Raw genomic sequence first — 20203 nt, forward strand, 5'->3', positions numbered from 1 at the left:
CTCGGAACCATAAAAGTCAGCGGGGCTTATTTACTATTCAATAGTATTACTGTCAACAGTATTTTTGAGCAAATTGTGCCAAAAAACGGTTGAACATTAGAGATGAGCGAGCACGCTCGGTAAAGGCAGATTCTTGAGCGAGCCTTGCTGTTCTAGAGTAACTGCATACTCATCCGAGCAAATGCGTTGTTTGGTTGTAGTACTCCATTTCTCTACTTCTTTACAAATGTCCTGTCTTCGTGTCACGTTCGTGCGGCACAAGAGCTCCACGCTCAGCACGGGCGCAGGGTGACGTTAACACTGAACGCAAAACTCATACACCACGCAATGCAGGACTGTGAGCACCACTCCAGGATGATGGAAAAACCTGTCCCTTACCAAACAGGGAAGTGAAGAGGCCCTCCCTGCAGGCACAGTTATTGTCCTAATAAGGACAGCCCCGCTGTCTTCTTCCTGGGCCCTAACTATCCCTATAGGAACCCCTGAAGAGATGGACTGACACCGCAATGCAAGACAATAAAGGTAACCAAGAACAACAGAAAGGATAAAGCAGCATGTATCTGAAAATGGGAGCTTGTCACCCAGGCTAGAGACTCCAACCAACTCCAACCTCTCCTTTAGTGAACTGAATAACCAGCAAGGAGGAAAGGGAGGGGTATAAATATAAAGCTAGCCACCCCTGCCGATAGGAAGAGCAACTCGAGAACCACACTCCCGACCCTCTTCCAGGTATGACTAACAGTCAGCCTGCAACTATACAGCATGCAGAGTGATGGCAACAAGCAATCTCTGCACAACGTGCATTAACCCTTGTCCTGCATAGCAGCAGGGCGACAGGTCTGACTCTACGCTGCGGCCACGATGCTGTCGCGACCCACAAACAGCAACAATTAGATCCTCCACCTCCAGCCTTCTCCACTCTGTCCTTACAGAATGCAATAAATTAGATTTTGTCTGCGAGCTGTAGACCTTATTGGAAAGAGATGAGCAAACTTTTGAAAAGTTTGGGTTGGATGGTTCGGATTCAAATCCAAGACCACAGCACTGCAAGGCAACAGTGCTAACCAAGGAGCCACTGTGCTTCCATTTCTGTTTCCACCTGGATAAATATATGCACTATATAAATAAAGGTGATTATTATGATGAAGAAATGCACACAAACATAAGTAGAACATACAAACTCCATGTAGATGTTCCCCTTGGTCCCATTTGAACCTAAAACCCCAGCACTGCAAGCCAACAGTGCTAACGACTGAGCCACCATGCTTTTTTTTCTTCCTCCTCTTCTTCCTTTTTACTTATGAATAGTCAGTTTTAGAAGTCGTGTAAGGATGTGAGCAACTTAGGTATGCCATGATTAGTACCCATACAAAATGGCCAAAGGAAAGACAACCAATGATCCTGTGACAAGGTCATGAGCTTCAAAGATTCATTGACCTGCATGGGAGCAAAGGCTAGCCTGTCTGGTCTAATCCCACAAAAAACTACTGTAAGACATTGCTACTAAAGTAAATGTTGCAAATTATTATTTTTTTAATTATCAGAATACACGTTGTATCATAGAGTGCCACATTAGGGTTTCATAGCTGCAAACTAGGTAGAGTGCCTAGTCTGATCCCTATCCACCACCAAAAGCATCTGTAATGGGCACATGCGCACCAGAACTGGACCATAGGGAATGGAAGAAGGTGGCCTGGTCTCATGAATCACGTTTTCTTTTACATCATGTAGCGCTTTATTTATATAGCTCCTCATAAGGAGGAAGCAGAAGTAGTGAGAAAAAACATGATGGTTTAGTAGTTAGAACTGTTGCCTTGCAGTGCTGGGGTCCTAGGTTCAAATCTCAGCAAGTGCTACATAATATTTATGTGCCATAAAAAAGGAAAAGTGATTATTATGACATACAAACTCCTTTCAGATGTACTTAGGAGCCCTTTGTGGCAAGGCAACATTATTAACTGCTAAGTCACACATTGTGGAGTAAATCCACACCAAATTTACTCATTGAATTGTAATTAATGTATTCCATAGTGAATATCTGTGGCCTTTGCACAAACAATAGAGCATGATGGTGATTTAAAAATCCACACACTATTTTCAGCTGTGGATTTTTTCCGCTTTCGGTGAATATAGGTGTATATTGTACTGTACATTGCTGTGGAATTTCGGCTTGCATTCTGCAGCTAAAATTCCCCAGTAATTCCACTGTATGTGAACTTAGCCTTATATTGAGAGTAGATAACTAATTACACTGTGGCCAGCTATGTTGTGGAGCGTTTGTGGAGGTTAGCATTATTATAAGGGGACCCTGTGTCCTGCTTTCCCTAGGGTCCTTAGTGGGACCGCCATTTGTTCCACTTTTGGTACGTCTGTTCCACCTTTGGGACGCGTGATCCCCATGAAGGTGATAACCAGCCAGGGGGTTGTGGCGCCCCGCTTGGTAATCACTCAGTGGCGCTGCTGCGAGATGCACACACTAATGGCAGTCTGGGCACCCGGGATAATCCTCCCCTGACCTCTCATCATTAGTTCCACAGGAGAAGAGGGGAGGAACACCTACAGAAGAGGGGTGTGAACACCCACATTTATCAGTGTGGGGGTTTTTTTGCATGTGGTTTGCTATAGATGCAGGAAGAGCCCAGGATGGCATGCTAGTGTGGTACACTTTGTTAATACAGGGTAATCCACTGCTTTGTCAGTGAAGGTTGTACTCCTGTATGGTGTGGCGCACTTATCTATGGCTGTCATCTTGGTATCAGCTCCTACTCTACAAATTAGGTTTGTCAGCAGTCACCCCTTCCCCACCTTGGGTTGAGTTGAGTGGCTGCTTATTAGTCTGCACATGAACACTTTTGCTCCTCTATATGGCAATCTGGATTGACGCATGCTTTTAGGGTACATGGTGATTGAACCTTCCTTGAGATATATATCTTGTATCTAGCTTCTTTTTCTGTAATTTTTCCTTGCACTTTACAACTGGGGTCGATATAAGGGACACTATTATTCCTAGGGCTAATATAAGGCATACCATTATTACTGGGGCTAATGTAGGAGTCACTATTACTACTAGGGTCACTGTTGGGGTTACTATTACTACTGGCGCCAATATAGGGGACACTATTACTACTGGGGCTAATTTAGGGATCACAATTTCTACTGGGGCCACTGTGGGGGACACTATTACTACTAAGGCTACTGTGGAGGTCACTATTACTACTGAGACTGATATGGGGGACACAAATTACTACTGGGGCCACTGTGGGGATCAATATTACTGTTGCACCACTGTTACTATTGGGGCCACTATTGCTACTGGGGCTCCTGTGGGGGACACTATTACTACTCAGGCTACTGTGGGGGGTGCTATTACTACTGGGGCTAATATAGGAACACTATTACTGCTGGGGCTAATTTAGGCGTCACTATTTCTACTGGGGCCACTGTGGGTGACACTATTACTACTGGGGCCACTGTGGGGGACACTATTACTACTGAGGCTACTGTGGGGGGTTACTATTACTACTGAGGCTGATATGAGGGACACTATTAATACTGGGTCCACTGTGGGGATCACTATTACTGTTGGGCCACTGTTACTACTGGGGCCACTGTGAGGGTCACTATTACAACTGGGGCCACTGTTGGAGCCTTTTATTGCTACTGGGGCCCCTGTGGGGAACACTATTACTACTCAAGCTACTGTGGGGGTCACTATTACTAATGGGGCTAATATAGGGGACACTATTACTACTGGGGCTAATTTAGGGGTCACTATTTCTACTGGGGCCACTGTGGGGGACACTATTACTACTAAGGCTACTGTGGGGGTCTCTATTACTACTGGGGCTGATTTGGGGGAGACTATTACTACTGGGGCCACTGTGGGGTCACTATTAATACTGGGAGCACTGTGGGGTCACTACTACTACTGGGGCCACTGTGGGGGTCAGTATTACTACCGGGGCCACTGTTGGGGCCACTATTATTATTAAGGCTACTGTGGTGGTCACTATTACTACTGGGGCTAATTTAGGAGTCAGTATTTCTACTGGGGCCACTGTGGGGGACACTATTACTACTGAGGCTACTGTGAGGGTTACTATTACTACTGAGGCTACTGTGGGGGTTATGATTACTACTGGGGCTGATATGGGGGATACTATGACTACTGGGGCCACTGTGGGGTCACTATTACTACTGGGGCCGTTGCTGCACTGTGGATCATCTGTGCAGAAAAAAATCTGCAACCCCACCTTTACCTTCAAATCCACAGTGCATCAGCAATTACATTTGCGGGTGCACTGCGGATCGTCCACACCGATTGACTTTCATTGAGCCCACACTGAAATGAAGCATGCTGCCATTTGTTTTCCACACCAAATGGTCCGCAAATCAAATACATATACTTAAATTCAGTTGCGGATGCCAATGCTTTCGTATGGGCACTTTAAATTGTGGATCTTCCACGTGGGTGACCCGTGTGGATTCTGCAAATCAAATCCGACCGTGGACATTGGGCCTTAATCTGCTTGTGCTCCTGTGCTTCTGACCCATCCTGTTTTGGACTCTGATTTTGGATTTCTGCTGCTGTACTATACCTTGTTGTCCTCCCTGTTCTGAGGCTGCTTCGTGCCTGATTATGTCTCTTGCATATCCTTGAATTTGTTGTCTTTCCCTGACTACTTTATACTTACCACTGGTTTGTTCTCTGGTATTCTCTTGTTCTATGTTCTACCCATCTGCTCAGTGGTCGACGGTTACTCCATGTATGAAACCAGGAGACACTTTGAAGCCGAATACAACTCCCCATGATGTGTGCAAGTAGAGATGAGCGAACACGCTCAAATAAGGCAGTTACTCGAGCGAGCATCGCTCTTCTCGAGTAACTGCATTCTCGTCCGAGCAGGTTTGGGGGGGCGGCGGGGGGTAGCGGGGGTACATAAAGGACAAGGTCGACGGTCAATATTAGATGCCTGAGATCTATGGGCCGTCAGACAGCACTGCATGAAAACAGACACGATTCTATAATCCAAATCACTACATGGGCCCAGCAATACTTCCAGAAATTATTGACTGTGAACACTGTTCACAATGCAATCCAATCCTGGAGACCCCGCTATATGGGATTGATAGCGCAGGCAATCATCTCAGCAACATAAATCCTCCAAGATAAGTCCAGGGGAAATCCAAGTAAGTAAAGTAGATATAATTTATGGACACATATAAAACAAAAAAAGCTACATGCATCAGAGGTATGACATGAGCTAACAGCATCTGCTATTAGCTTATGTCATATCTCTGATGCATGTAGCTGTTAGCTCATGTCATGCCTCTAATGCATGTAGCTTTTTTTTGTTTTATATGTGTCAATAAATTATATCTACTTTACTAACTTGGATTTCCCCTGGACTTATCTTGGAGGATTTATGTTGCTGAGATGATTGCCTGGGCTATCAATTCTACATAGCGGGGTCTCCAGGGAGATGACCTCTCATTCAAGTAAGTCATCTAATTACAATACCAGAAACAATACAACTTGCTTTCCTTTTTTAAGAAGCGCAGGACCTATATAATGTATGACACAGCAGCTGTGGCCACACGATCACTTTAGACCCATAGTTTCGTCCTGGGTTTTCGAGCTTTGTATGGAGTTGGATTGAGAGCCGATACCGCTCCATACAATGTGGGTGCTGGTTGTCCTCGACAGCTGACAACCGCCTGGAACAGTCTGTTAAACCTTCAAATGCCACTGTCAGTTCTAACATCACTTTATGCATATATATTACAGTAGTAACATATAGAAAACAATTGGTTGTACATATACTGCACATTTCTGTGACTTACATTTTTAGGAACACAAAGATGTTGCTTGGGGGAGGAGAAGAGGAGCTCCAGGAATAAGAGGAGGGTGCAGAAGAGAAGTGACAAGAGGAAGGGAATGTATAAATTGAGGGATGACTGGAAGAGTAATAGAAAGAGGGGGAGGAGAGGACAGAACAAATCAGATTATTATGACAGGAAAAGTTCTTGAAGGTAGCAGCACAATTCTGTAAATGCCTGTAGTTGGGGCTTGTGGTGGATCTTTTAACCCCTTAAGGACCAGGCTGTTTTGTACCTTAAGGACCAGACACTTTTTAGGGATTTTACCAATGGGGTGGTTTAACTGCCCTATTTTTTTTCCTTTAGCTACCAAAATTATTTTTGCTGCATTTTTTTTTTCCGTGACATATAGGGCTAGTTTTAAATATCTTTTCCACTGATTTTTTTTTCCGGATTTTAGTTTTATTGATGGTAAGAAGCTAAAATAAATGATTTTTTTTAACATTTATAGTTACTTTTTTTTGTATATTTACACTAAAATAAAGTATGGGAATGGGTTTCTCATTTTGTTTCAAATGTTTTGATATATAACATGTATGGTTTTGGATTACAGGGCGCATATGGCGATGGTTTTGGTTGGCATCGGCTTTGAGTTATCTTCTTTTTTGTTTATATATTTTTAATTTATTCTGTCATTTTGTTTTACTTATTTATGTAATTATTTATTTTTACTATTTATGTCCCCCATTACATCATATAAGACCTCTGGGGTACATTCACATGTATTTTGTAGGGTTTTTCATTACACACTTTTCCACTGTAGTTGGGGCATCCATAGGAGCCCCAGTTACAGGAGAAAACATCCCCATGTAGTGACAATAGTCACTTGCAGAGCTGATCAGGGACTGCTAGAACCCTGCAGCCCTGCTGTAACATGGGACTATGGGTGTCACATGACCGCCAGCTCATGTAGTGGAAGAAACACTTTCACTTTAGAAGGGGCTCACTTGCAACTGTAGAATCAATCATTTATAGCTATAATTGATTACATTTTTGAACGTTGATGTTTTATATAACTAGAATTGTTTTATTCCATCTATAGGCTGTCTACAAAGCCTGGCTGTGCACAGAGTATTTTAACGTGACCCAGCGACAGTGTCGCAATGGAATTCCCTGCAAGCAGTACTGCCTGGAGGTGCAGACCCGCTGTCCCTTCATACTACCTGACAATGATGACGTCATTTATGGAGGGTTACCTGGCTTCATCTGTACAGGTGAGAAATAATGACACTGTTTTGCTACAGCAAGTCACTGGTGTCAAATAAACATGGCATCAGAAAAAATGGCAGTCATGCAACACGTTAGTGGCATACCTATGAAGAGGGGGAGTATGATGTATGCCATGTTATCGATGCCATGCACTGTTTATTATAATATGATCAGTTGCCGTTTTATTCTATTCGAGGTGATGTATCGTCATCTGGTGGTATAATGCTATATTACCTTTAAAATGTATTAGGAGGGGTCGTGCTTACCTCTTACAGTGGTCATGTGGGACGTGGGGATGCTCTTCCTCCTGCCTAGATATATATAGCTTGTAAGTGTGTCATTAGTCATTGTTTTGACGCCAAGTGCTCATGAGAAGAAGCTGGCTACCAGCTGGACGGTAGTCTTAATGCCTCTGGTAGGCCCTAGTCAGTCTCCCATTAACCCTGTTACCCTTTTGGATTCGCCTTAAAGCCATGGGCAATTTTCCTGGCTACAGAGGACAGAGCGTCCCACATCCTCCGAAGACTTGCACCACCTCCATCCTCACTCGTACACTTGCGCCTGGGGACAGTGAGAGGAATCAGTGCCTACAATAATTCCATTGAAGCCTAGTGAATGGGATCAAGCAAACCCAACACTCTGGAGTTTTAATTGATTTATGGACTGACTGACTCTTTGACATCTCTGCGAACACGTGAGTTGAAAGGCCTTCCTGTTGTCCAGAAATGTTAAAGTATACTTACCCTCGCGTTGCGAGAGAATCGATTCAGAGACTTTGTTATATTAGCTTTCTGAGCTGGTATATACAGAGAGACTTAGAACTTACATTGATTTGCCCCCGCCAAGTGGGACCAGCTCCTTAAGGCACAATTGTTCTTACTACTCAGTGAACTGTTTTTATAAGTTATCAGTTCAGGTAATAAAGCAACTTTTGAAAAAATAGCCCAGTGAACCATGGCTTACTTATTGAATCCATATGACAAAAGCCCATGGCGTCTCTCCTTCAAGCATGTGATTGCCAGTACATCCAGGCCCACGGTTATGGCATTAAGTGTAGACCCGAGAGTTCCCCGGCTGAGGAGCAATTGAGTGAGCTTGAATTTCCTTTGGGAACCTCTAAAGTCAGACCCTCATCTTCTAACCAGGTGGGACCCCTACCTCCCCATCAGGGGACTACCCTTACAGTTACCACATTGGCAGAGAATGTAACTGCCTTGGGCAAAGGGACCAGCATGACACTACTGTGCTGTGACACTGTTATATTGACTATCTACAGCTGGTAATTTATACAGCTCACATTATTTCAAAATTAGCTGTGTGAATATGTATGCACTTAGCTCCCCCTAGGGGTGGCTGCAGGCACCTGTAATTTAGCAACTCAGAAAAAAGAGTTCCTATATTACAGACATATTAAAAAATTAATCTTTTAAAAAGTCAACAGGTAATTGGATACTGGAGCCCATTCTTGAGCTATCACATAGCAAAATTATATATTGCATGTTACATACAGGGGTTTTCCAAGCAGCGCTGGCTGTAAGTGCCACAACACACCGGGGTTGGAGTGAAAGCCACTGCTCTGACCCCTTTGTAGTGGCCAGCACTTGTAATTGTAAGAGCAGCTCTCATTCAAATCAATGGGAGCTGTAACTGCAATTACAAGCAGCGGCCACTACGCAGAGGTTGGAGCAGCGGCTTCCACTATGAGCCTGATGTAGCCAGACATAGACAGCCAGCACTGCCTAGAAAACCCCTTTAAAGTCAACTCAAGAAGTCTAAGCATGCTGGTTATGAATTACCTCAACAACTTTATCCTTACAAAAGATAGACACGTGGTAATATGAAAAGAAAACCGTAGATAGTGTTGTAGTGAAGCCAGATTACAATGTTATTGATTAAATACATCGGCTTGAATTCTTCACACATTGTACTGACTACAATTTTTTAGAGTATGTTCCATTCTTAAAATGCATTATTTGCATTGAGGAGATTTATATCCCAACAGGACTAAATAAAAGGCAGAAGGGTAGCAAAATAAAACTTATGATAGTCAAGAAGGCAGGATGAAGATCTAAGATCCCAGGCAAAACAACAGGAGGAAACAAATACAGGCTAGTTTACAGAAACTAAATTATAGGTAACAAGTAAAAATAAAAGATTACAAACAGTAGCGAAATCTTAAAGCAAACTTAATCTTTCAGATGAGTTTTTATAATAAGCTGCTGTATGTGTACATGAGGACTAACACTACTTCTGGCCATTATATGACCTGTGTCTTGCATTGTACCCCTCTGCAGGCTGCATATTTGCTTTTCTGTTCCTCTGAACTGGTGGGAGGAGTCTTGACTTGTATGCTGTTTTCTGTATACTGCACACAGAACTACAGTTTCTTCCCTCTAGTTGTCTGTATCACACACACACAGACATAACATCATTATGTAGGACAGTGTATAGAAGTACTGAGCAGTGAAGATCAAATTAAATAGCAGCAAATAACTCACCATTACCCTGTCAGACAGGCAGATGCAGATCTACTTTGCCACACACTGGCTTGGCTTTGGACTAACTGAGAAGACAACACCTGAGGAACCTCTGTTTTCACGCTTGACCTCTTCAAGTTAGATACCGTCTTTGCTATGAGGTTTCAAGCCAGTACACACACAGTCCCCGTAATGTGGCTGCATTGGGCCCAGGCATGGTACCTGGACAATAGGACATTGTTCATGATTATACTCTGTACATTGCCAAAATGACAAAACCATTAATGTAAATAACATCTAGACCTTCAGCGTTAACCCCTTAAATAGACACCGATTAGTTTGATATTTAACTCTTTCACGATGAAGGGTCCTAGGTCCAGGTCACATTCTGCAGTTCTGGAATTCCCATTTTTCCAAATATTATTACTTTTTATTTTTCTATCAATAGGGCTTTATAAGGGCTCTTTTTTTTTGCAGGATGACCTAAAGTTTTTATTGGTGCCATTTTGGGGTTCATACAGCTTTTTTAGCACTTTTTGTGCAATTTTTGCCTTGGAAACAGACCAAAAAACTGACCAAAAAGTGCAGTTATTGCATTTTTTTTCTGATGGCGTTCACTGTGGAGGATTAATAATTTAATATTTTAAGAAACTCGAAATATATAAATGCAGCGATACCAATTTTTTAAATGATTTTTAATTTTTTTGATGCAACAACTGTAGGGGCTCAGTCAGACGAACACATTTTTCACACATGTATAGGCGCGTTTTCAAAATGGATCTAATTTAGAACCAATGCTTTCCAATGAAAGCGATCACATGTCTCTTTTTTAGAAGCAGAAAAAATTTGCACGTGCAAAAGATAGGACACGTAAGTGCAAATGGACCCGATCCTGCAATTTTTTTCTACACGCAATTTGCGATTTTTTTTTTCCCCCCGTGCCTATAATATGTAAAAAATTTACTCGTCTGACTGAGCCCTAAATAGTTTTTTTTTTTTTACATTCTTTGTAATAATTAGAAAGCATTTATTTTAGCTATTTTTACTTTTTTTAGTTCTTAAAGGGGTTCTGTCAGTAAAATAAAAAAAAAATGTATACTCACCTGCATCCTGCCCTGCGTCCCTGTAGAGTGTAACCTGTAAAAAGAAAAGAGTTCAAAAAAAAACCACTCACCTAATCCCATTGTTGTTCTTCCTCCGCTGTTTACCTGCTGCGTGCAGGGTCAGCTTCAGCGGCTCCTGCATGCTCCCGCCGTCCTGGCCACGTCTAACCTCTGCCATCCACGGAGAGTTGGCGGTGTGTGCGCATGCACGCCGGGAAGGGGGACGCATGCACACTCTCCAAGAAGGGCAGAGGTTAGATGCGCCCAGGCCAATCAGTGGGCGACGCATCACTTGTGACGCGCCCACCACTGACCCAAGCAGCAGTACTTGCTGCCCAGCATGGTCGGATCAGGGGCGGAAGCTGGCACTTTGCCAGCTTATGACCTGCGATCGGACAGCTGCTGGAGAGAAAGAAGAGGAGCAGCAGCCTCCCGGTGACCGTCCCTCTACGGCACAGGTGAGTATGTTTTTGGGGTTTTTTTCTGACAGAACCCCTTTAAGGCCTCATGTCCATTAGCAAAATTGAATTGCGGATTCCGCTGCGGATTTCCCCTGTGGAATCCGCATTCAATTTTGCCCATAGGGATCCATTGGCCATCCGCGGGCAATTAAATTGAAATTTGCATCCACGGATGGCATTTTAATTGATTTGCGTTTTCTCCCACACGTGAGAGAAAACGCAGCATGCTCCATTTTCTGCAGGTCTCCCACGCGGACGGCTCCGAAGCCGTTCGGTCCCGCGGTACACCCACAGTTGAATTTCTGCTCTCCGGTGTAGGAGCGCGGGAGGGCAGGAGTTCAAAAAGGAAAAAAAAAAAAGAGTGCGCCGGCAGAGAGAAAGAAGATCCGGCCACGATGGATGGGAACCCCCAGCGTCCGGACAGGTAAGAAAAATCTATTTTCAGGCCTCATGTCCCAGGGAAAGGAGGGTCCCGCTGCGGGATTCTGCATGGAGAATCCGCTCAGACCCGAATTTCCTAGTGGACATGAGGCCTAAGGGCCAAGTCAGATGAGCATTTTGGGGGGGGGGGGGGGGCGCATTTATTTTGCGTAAAACACATGCGTAAAAAAAAGGGCTTTACATATAAGCCCTAAGCCCTTCCCTGAAAATCATCCTATGTGTAAAAAAAAAAAAAAAATATATATATATATATATATACTCACCTCTCCACCGCTGCCGGGGCTCAGGTGCATCTACCCGCTTGTCCTCCTGAACTGCTCTGAAGATCTTCAGCAGGCGGGGATTTAAAATCCCCGCCTGCCTCTGATTGGCTGAGCTCTGTGACCAATCACAGGCATTGCTCAGCTGTCATTAAATGAATGGCTGAGCGCTGTCTGTGATTTTAAATCCCCACCTGCTGAAAGAACTTCATTACACTGGGACAGAGCAGAGAAGACGTGCCTGAGCCCCGACAGTGCCAAAGAGGTGAATATTTTATTTTATTTTTTTTACACCAGATAGGGATGATTTTCAGGGAAGGGCTTATATTTAAAGCCCTTCCCTGAAAATCACTGCAGGGGTTGCCGGCAGACCCGATTGAAAGCAATGTTGCACAGACCTGCATGTTTGTGCACGTATGTGGGTGTGCCGGTTTTGTGCGCACCTAAGTACGCACCAGCACACGCTAGTGTGAATGAGGCCTAAAGGCAAGCATGCATTAATATACTGTACAGCTATGACTACTATACGGTACATAACACCCAATATCAAGTATTATAATGCAACTTATAAAGTGCAAGTGCCACAGCAATAAGGGAGGAGAGGCAATATCCCTTGATACGGAAGAATATGCCTAAAAGTACAAAATGCAAATGCTGAAAAAGTAGAATATATTAATTAGCCATATAAATAAAATAACAACATAACCAGTAGCAAACAAAAAATGGCAACTTAATATATTCAACTTTTTTCTGCCCTTGCACTTTACAATTATCATTACAATACTTGACATTGGGTGTTATGTGTCGTATGGTAGTCATAGCTATATTACTTCCTGCTTGCCTTTAGGCCCAATGCACACGGGCGGATTTCTGCGGCGGAATCCATAGCAGGTGTCTGGCCGTGGATTCTGCAGCAATGTCCATCCATAGCATGCAATGTAAAATGATTCTTCCACGCACACAAGCGGAAATCACTTGCGATTTCCGTTTGCGGAGGAAGAATCACAGCATGCTCTATTTTTGTGCAGGACTCGCACAGATGATTTCTATTTCAGTCAACGGAAGCCGTCCCACCGGCAGCGATTCCGAAATGTCAATTTTAAAATCAACGCGGATTTACGTAATCACCCGCGTGACGGCGCAGCACATCTGCAGCAAACATTAGACCAATCCAGACAGGTACGTAGGGGGTCACTGGCCAGCACAGGGTCTGATCCCGCATGCCGAATCCAACCTGGCCGTGTGCATTCTGCCAAAGTCTGGTTTTTAATACTATTGATCCTTTTTTTTTTTACTTTATAGTGATTATTTATGCTGTGATTTTTGTGTTGATGTAATGGTATGTAAAAAGGTTGACAGCCATGATCTGAGTTACTGTATCTCTGAAGCATACCCCATTAGCTGTACAGTACTACACATGAAGGGGTTATGGTATGGCTGGGTCACTGATGCTTATTCATGATGGGACGGAGCATAGCAGGACAAATTCTGACATGTGTAGAGTGGGACTTTCTGCCCAGTTTCAATGAAATGCTGCCAAAATGATAAAAGAAGATACAGCATAGATGGAAGATGACCCAAAGCATACCAAAAAAGCAACCCAAGAGCTTCTTAAAGCAAAGAAATGCAACAGAAATGGAGACTTTTATCTCAACCTCACTGCGTTTCACTTGCTGAAGTCATAACTAAAGGCAGAAAGACCTGTAAGCCAACCGCAGGCTCACCGGATGAGCTCGGAAGGACCGGACCAGCTGCAGCTGATGAATCATGTTTCTGGAATCAGTCTCAGAATGGGGGTTTCACAGAATTTTGGTGGCAAACAAAACAAAATGCCTAGATGGATAAAGTTATTGGCAACATTGGCAACAAACAGTTACAGTCTTTATTTAGCAGTAACAGCAATAGAGGCAATCGCTAGTCAGGTGGCAGCAGCATATATCGAATACCTTAGTCTGCTTGGCCCTTGCTCTGCTCTGTTTGGGTTATCAATTTCACAGTCTGTGTTATGCTGTTACATAGAGCCTACCACCAAAATTACCTATACGGGGACTCAGACTCTCCTCTCACAGCTACAATTAATGACCACACAGCTCCTGTCACACAGTTATAATAGAGGAGATCACAACTCATCCTCCTGACTATATATTTATGGTCTATAGTTTATTTGGGTAAATATAGAAGGTAATGATATAATTAAACTCATAGGAAAAACAGGGGGATTCCACTGCATGGTAAAGATAGCCAGGCAATCTGGTGAGAGGGACAGGAATGGAAAAACATTGTTTTCGCTTGAGTGGCCTTTTAAAATGACAATACATCATTGCAAGAACTTGGTAATAAACCTCAAAATAGCTTCAAGAATGGAGATTTTTTACTTGTTTTCTTTTCATTTTTTCGTTCTTGCTTCCTAAGAGCCTTAACTTTTGTATTTTCTCATCAACAAAGCTGTATGAGGGCTTGTTTTTGCAGGACATTTTTTTAATAGTACTGAAAATTTTTTAAGCAGGCTAAAATGCAAAAAAATGCCATGCAATGTCTTATCACAGCGATCATCAGTGCTGTACTGTAAGTCTCCCAGAGGGAACCAAATGGTGTAAAAAAGAATAATGAACAAAAAAGAAAAATGTAAAAAAAAAGTAAAATAACCATTTTTTATGCTTTTTCTCATATTAGCATAAAAAAGGTAAAAAAAAATTTAAATCCCACATATTTGGTATTGTCGTAACGACGTGTACAATAAATTGCACATGCTTTTGACTGTGCACGGAAAAAAGCGTTATAAAAAAACGCTAAAAAAACTGAGGCAAAATGCTAATTGCCTCCCTAAAAACGCAATAAAAGTGATCAAAAAAGCCGTATGTACCCCAAAATGACACCAATAAAAACTTTTTTTGCTCGTCGCGCAAAAAAGTCCTCACAGAGCTCCATACATAGAAAAATAAAAAAAGTTACAGGACTTTGAATGCAGCGATTTAGAAAAAAAAATTCCAAAAAAGGGTTTTGAGTGCAGAAAAGTGGAAAAACCTAAAAAAAAGTAAGAATTTTGGTATCGTTGTAATCATATCAGCCCGCAGAAAAAATGGATTGTGTCATTTACACTGCATGATTATCGCTGTAAAAACAATGGCAGAATTGATGCGTTTTCTCTCCCTGTTATCATAAAACAAATAATAAAAGTTTTACAATATAGTCTATGTACCCAAAAATGGCACCAATAAAAACTACAGTTCGCCACTCAAAAAACAAGCCCTTGTACGGCCGCGTCGATGGAAAAATAAAAAAGTTATGACTTTTGAAAAATGCAGAAGAAAATCCGCCAAAAATCGTTGCGTCTTTAAGCCCAAAATAGGCCGTGTCCTTACAGGGTTCAAGGCCTATTTTAGGCCCTAATCACCAACCAATTTTTCTAGTTTTTTTTTTATTATCACATTCCAAGGGCTATAATTTTTTTATTTTGCAATCGACATAGCTGTATGAGGGCCTGTTTTTTACAGGACCAGCTGTACTTTTGTATTTAGCATCATTCTGGTGTACATATAATGTATAACTTTGGTTAATTAATAGAGATGAGCGAGCACCAAAATGCTCGGGTGCTCGTTACTCGAGTCGAACTTTCAGTGATGCTCGAGAGTTCGTTTCGAGTAACGAACCCCATTGAAGTCAATGGGCGACTCGAGCATTTTTGTATATCGCCGATGCTCGCTAAGGTTTTCATTTGTGAAAACCTGGGAAATTCAAGAAAGTGATGGGAACGACACAGAAATGGATAGGGCAGGCGAGGGGCTACATGTTGGGCTGCATCTCAAGTTCCCAGGTCCCACTATTAAGCCACAATAGTGGCAAGAGTGAGACCCCCCCCCCCCCCGCACTATCAGCATAAAGAGCGTTCTCCTCTGCCACAGCTATAACAGCTGTGGCAGAGAAGAACGATGTTAGCCCATTGAATTCAATGGAGCCGGCAATACAGCCGGCTCCATTGAAAGCAATGGGCTGCCGGCGATCGCGGGATGAATTGTCGGGAAGGGCTTAAATGTATAAGCCCTTCCCTGCAATTCATCCAGAAATGTGTAAAAATAAAAAAAATATATACACTCACCTAGTCCCGGCAGACGGAGTTCAGCGCGGCCGGCGGCAGTCCTCCTGAACTGCTCTGAACAGCTGTGAGTAGTATTCAGCAGCCGGGGATTTAAAATCCCCGCCAGCTGAATGAGCTGCCTCTGATTGGTCACAGCCTGACCAATCAGAGGCAGATCTCACTCACACACCCATTCATGAATTTATGAATGGGTGAGTGACTGCTGCCTCTCATTGGCTCAGCGCAGGGACCAATCTGATTGGTCCACTCACCCATTCATGAATTCATGAATGGCTGTGTGAGTGAGATCTGCCTCTGATTGGTCAGGCTGTGACTAATCAGAGGCAGCTCATTCAGCAGGCGGGGATTTTAAATCCCCGTCTGCTGAATACTACTCACAGCTGTTCAGAGCAGTTCAGGAGGACTGCCGCCGGCCGCGCTGAACTCCGTCTGCCAGGACCAGGTGAGTATATATTTTTTTTTTGTTTTTACACATTTCTGGATGAATTGCTGGGAAGGGCTTATATATTTAAGCCCTTCCCGACAATTCATCCCGCGATCGCCGGCAGCCCATTGCTTTCAATGGAGCCGGCTGTATTGCCGGCTCCATTGAATTCAATGGGCTAACATCGTTCTGCCGGGGCAAGGTGAGTATATTTTTTTTTTATTTTTACACATTTCTGGATGAATTGCAGGGAAGGGCTTATATATTTAAGCCATTCCCGACAATTCATCCTGCGCTCGCCAGCAGCCCGTTTAATCGAGACGAGTACCGCGTGGTGCTCGTCTCGAGTAAGGAGCATCTCGAGCACCCTAATACTCGAACGAGCATCAAGCTCGGACGAGTATGCTCGCTCATCTCTATTCATTAATATTTTTTTTGGGGGGGGGTGGCGGGGAGGAAGAAACTGAAATTCCACCATTGTTCTCTAGGTTTTGTTGTTACGGTGTTCAAGTGTGGTATAAATAAGGCAATAGTATTATTCTCTGAGCCAGCATGATCATGCCGATGCCAAATTTATATAGCTTTTTATATTTTACAATATTTACTATTTTTTAAGTGTTTCACAATAGAAACACTTTAAAAATGTGTATATGTAAGTATATATATATAGAGAGAGAGAGAGAGGGAGAGAGGGAGGGGGAGAGGGAGAGAGGGGGAGAGAGAGAGAGTGGCGGGGGAGAGGGGGAGAGAGAGAGTGGCAGGGGAGAGGGGGAGAGAGAGAGTGGCAGGGGGAGTGGGGGAGAGAGAGAGTGGCAGGGGGAGAGGGGGAGAGAGAGAGAGAGTGGCAGGGGGAGAGGGGGAGAGAGAGTGAGAGAGTTTTTTCATATCTATTGCCACATTGTAAGACACAACATTTCTAACCTGTGTGAGGGCTTTTTTTGCAGGATGAGCTATACTTTTTAAGGGTACAACTTTGTAGTTCCTACAACTTTTTGATGATGTTGTATTTCTTTTTTGTGAGAGTGTTAAGCAAAATTAGCAATTTTGGCCATGTTTTTTTTTTTCTCACAGCATTCACTCTGTGGCTTATATAACATTTTATTTTTTTATTTGGGCTGTTCCAAGCACAGTTATATCAATGTTGCTTGCTATGTTTACATTGGAAGAACAACTATTAGTGGCCATTATAAAAAGGTACCTGGGCAGCCACTAACAGGTTGTCATTTTTGACTATAGTAAAAACTTTCCATCTGAGACTTTATAAACTACATGTTGTTGTGACTTACTTCATTATTAAACTATTCCTGTAGATTTGGTGTTACTATCCATCCCCTCTCATCACACTCATATCTGTTCTGCACATTTACACACAGTCCCTGGGAATTTAAGCAGGTATTTCTTTCTTTTGACTTTTAAAGGAACTCTCAGGTCCTGGGATCCTAATTTATATTAACTTCAACACCCAGCCATCAAATTTCCAAAGGTCAAACATCTGTTTGACCCTTTCAGCGCTGGGGCCTGCATAGAATCAGTATTGCATTTAGATAGACTTTGCCTCATCTCCTCTGCTGGGGATTTTGCGATTTTCTTTCCCCCAGGTCCTGAACTTAAAGAACTAGTCCTCATATCTGATTTTATTAATACTCATGTGAATGTTTCCATTAATTTGTGTACACAGAAAATGTCTAAAGTGTCCAGCATTAATATATACCACTGTGCTAGATGAACAACAATGGCTTTGGTATTTAAACAGCTGATTTTGAAAAGTTTGATAAAATGCTATAAACTAAGTATACACTATCCTGCCGAAAGTAATTGGACACTTGAGCAAAAATCAAAAGTATATGAATGTCTAGTAGGTCCTCTTTTGGCCCTAATGACTTTGGATGCTCTCCTTTGCATACTTTCTACTAATGTCTGATGCACTTCTGCTGGTATTTCCCTCCATTCATCCTGCAAATATCTGTCAAGTTCTCGCAAAGGAAATGCATTGGCCCATCTGCAATGGTGCAAGATCATTGGACAGTTGAGCAATGGAAGAATATTCTATGGAGTGATGAATCACACTACCCCATCTTCATATCAGATGGAAGTACCTGGGTGTGGAGGATACATGGGGGATGCCTTTTGCCTGAGTGTGTTGTGCCAACAGTTACGTATGGTGGAAGTTCCATGATGGTCTGGGGATATTTTACATGGCACGGTCTCCATATGTTGGTTGTCGTAGCAAGAACCATGAACACAGGGGTGAACCTTGACATTCTAGACAATAATGTGCTGCCGACAATGTGGCAATTCTATAGGAATGGTCAGCAATATTTCCAACAAAACAACGCACCTTGTCACACATACAATGCTGTTTTATGTTAGTATGTGGATACGGATGTTCTACAATTGGACTGCACAGAGAGATGACCTCAACCCTATTGAACATCTTTGGGATGAATTACAAGATCAGATGAGGAAATATGAATAGTGTCCATCTTCTTTGAAAGAAATAACCAGATTTTTGCAGTATGAAGGGGGGGGGAAATACCAGCTGAAGTGTATCAGACCTTAGTAGAATGTAAGCCACGGAGAGTATCCAATGTCATTATGACCAAAGGAACCCCACTAAGTCTTAACATGTAGAAATAACTACTACTTTTGATTCCTTCTTAGGTGTCCAGTTACTTTTACTAGGATAGTATAGTACTTTATAGCATACATACTATTGCACAACTTATTGCTTGCATATTAGGCTAGGTTCACATAATGTTTGGTTCTACATTTGTTGCATACACCTGGAAGTTCTCCTATCATATATGCTTAACTTGTCCATAAGCTATCCGTATCCAGAGACTTTTTTGGCATTCCTTTGATGGTATATATATTAGTCTACCTTAAACTTTGAGTCAATGGTAGATGTATGCAATTATGAGGCGTACAATAGCATATATCTGGGGCATATAGTATATTCAGCAGAGGGTTTCAAACAGTCCACCAAATGTAAGGCCCAAAGATAATATGAAAGCATCAATCTTAAGAGCATATCAGTACAGATAGACTAGACTATGCCAATACTTTTCTGTTGCTAATGTGTTTCACTATATTTTGTTTCTCAACAGATTTGCTAGAAAACCATATGTCTAACACAGATGCGGTTTGTTGTGATGTCCGATGGCATTCCTGCAACAGCCCGGGGAGCGGCAACCACAACACATCTACCAAATCTTTGAACTCCCAATCCATGTATTACCAACACCGCCCTCGCCACCACCAGCACCCTCACCATCGGCACCATCACTTGCATCCTTACCATCATCATCACAAACCATCTCTGCTGCCGGTCTCAGCGGGATCCCGCCTCGGAAACACGAGACTAAAGCTGTGTGTGCTGGTGCTTATGTTGCTCCACACCATGGCCTCTTTTTCGGCTGTGCAAAATGGGGTAAGCTTGGAAGCCATGCCTGGCGTGGATGAGACATCGGCACATGAAGAGTGAACACGTGGAAGTGCTTTCTGAAAACTCAGAAGATTGGAATAAGTTCTTCTAAAGGGTGTGCCCTTTTGTATGACCCAGAGGCACTGGAAGATCACCCTCAGCAGCAGTCAACCATGACACAGCATGGTGAAAACAAAATGAGTCCTTTGGGTTAGAGGGCCATGAGACACAACTTTGAGAAGGGTTCTGTGTCAGTGGCCTTGAAATGATGCTTGTGTTATGCAGAGGCAACGTAAGGCAGAGTCAGATTGGGGTGGTCCAGTATCATTATGAAGAGTGCAAAAGTGGAGAGAATGCCTGGCCAAGTAAAACATGGCACTCCATGGTTAGAGAAATTAACAGTCGGTTAAGCCCGCTGGTAACTACCG

General features: G+C 42.9%; 1 protein-coding gene across 1 annotated transcript in view; it reads left to right on the forward strand.

Annotated features, from left to right (window-relative positions):
- NALF2 (NALCN channel auxiliary factor 2) overlaps window positions 1-19835 on the forward strand; it is a 191157-nt gene extending 171322 nt beyond the window's left edge. Inside the window, exons 2-3 of the mRNA XM_066579798.1 lie at window positions 6923-7094; window positions 19459-19835. Of these exons, the coding sequence (XP_066435895.1) occupies window positions 6923-7094; window positions 19459-19835 (549 nt within the window). The remainder of the gene's footprint in view (window positions 1-6922; window positions 7095-19458) is intronic.
- The last annotated feature ends 368 nt before the right edge of the window (window positions 19836-20203 follow it).

The sequence above is a fragment of the Eleutherodactylus coqui genome, chromosome 10 (assembly GCF_035609145.1).
Source record: "Eleutherodactylus coqui strain aEleCoq1 chromosome 10, aEleCoq1.hap1, whole genome shotgun sequence".
Lineage (NCBI taxonomy): Eukaryota > Metazoa > Chordata > Amphibia > Anura > Eleutherodactylidae > Eleutherodactylus > Eleutherodactylus coqui.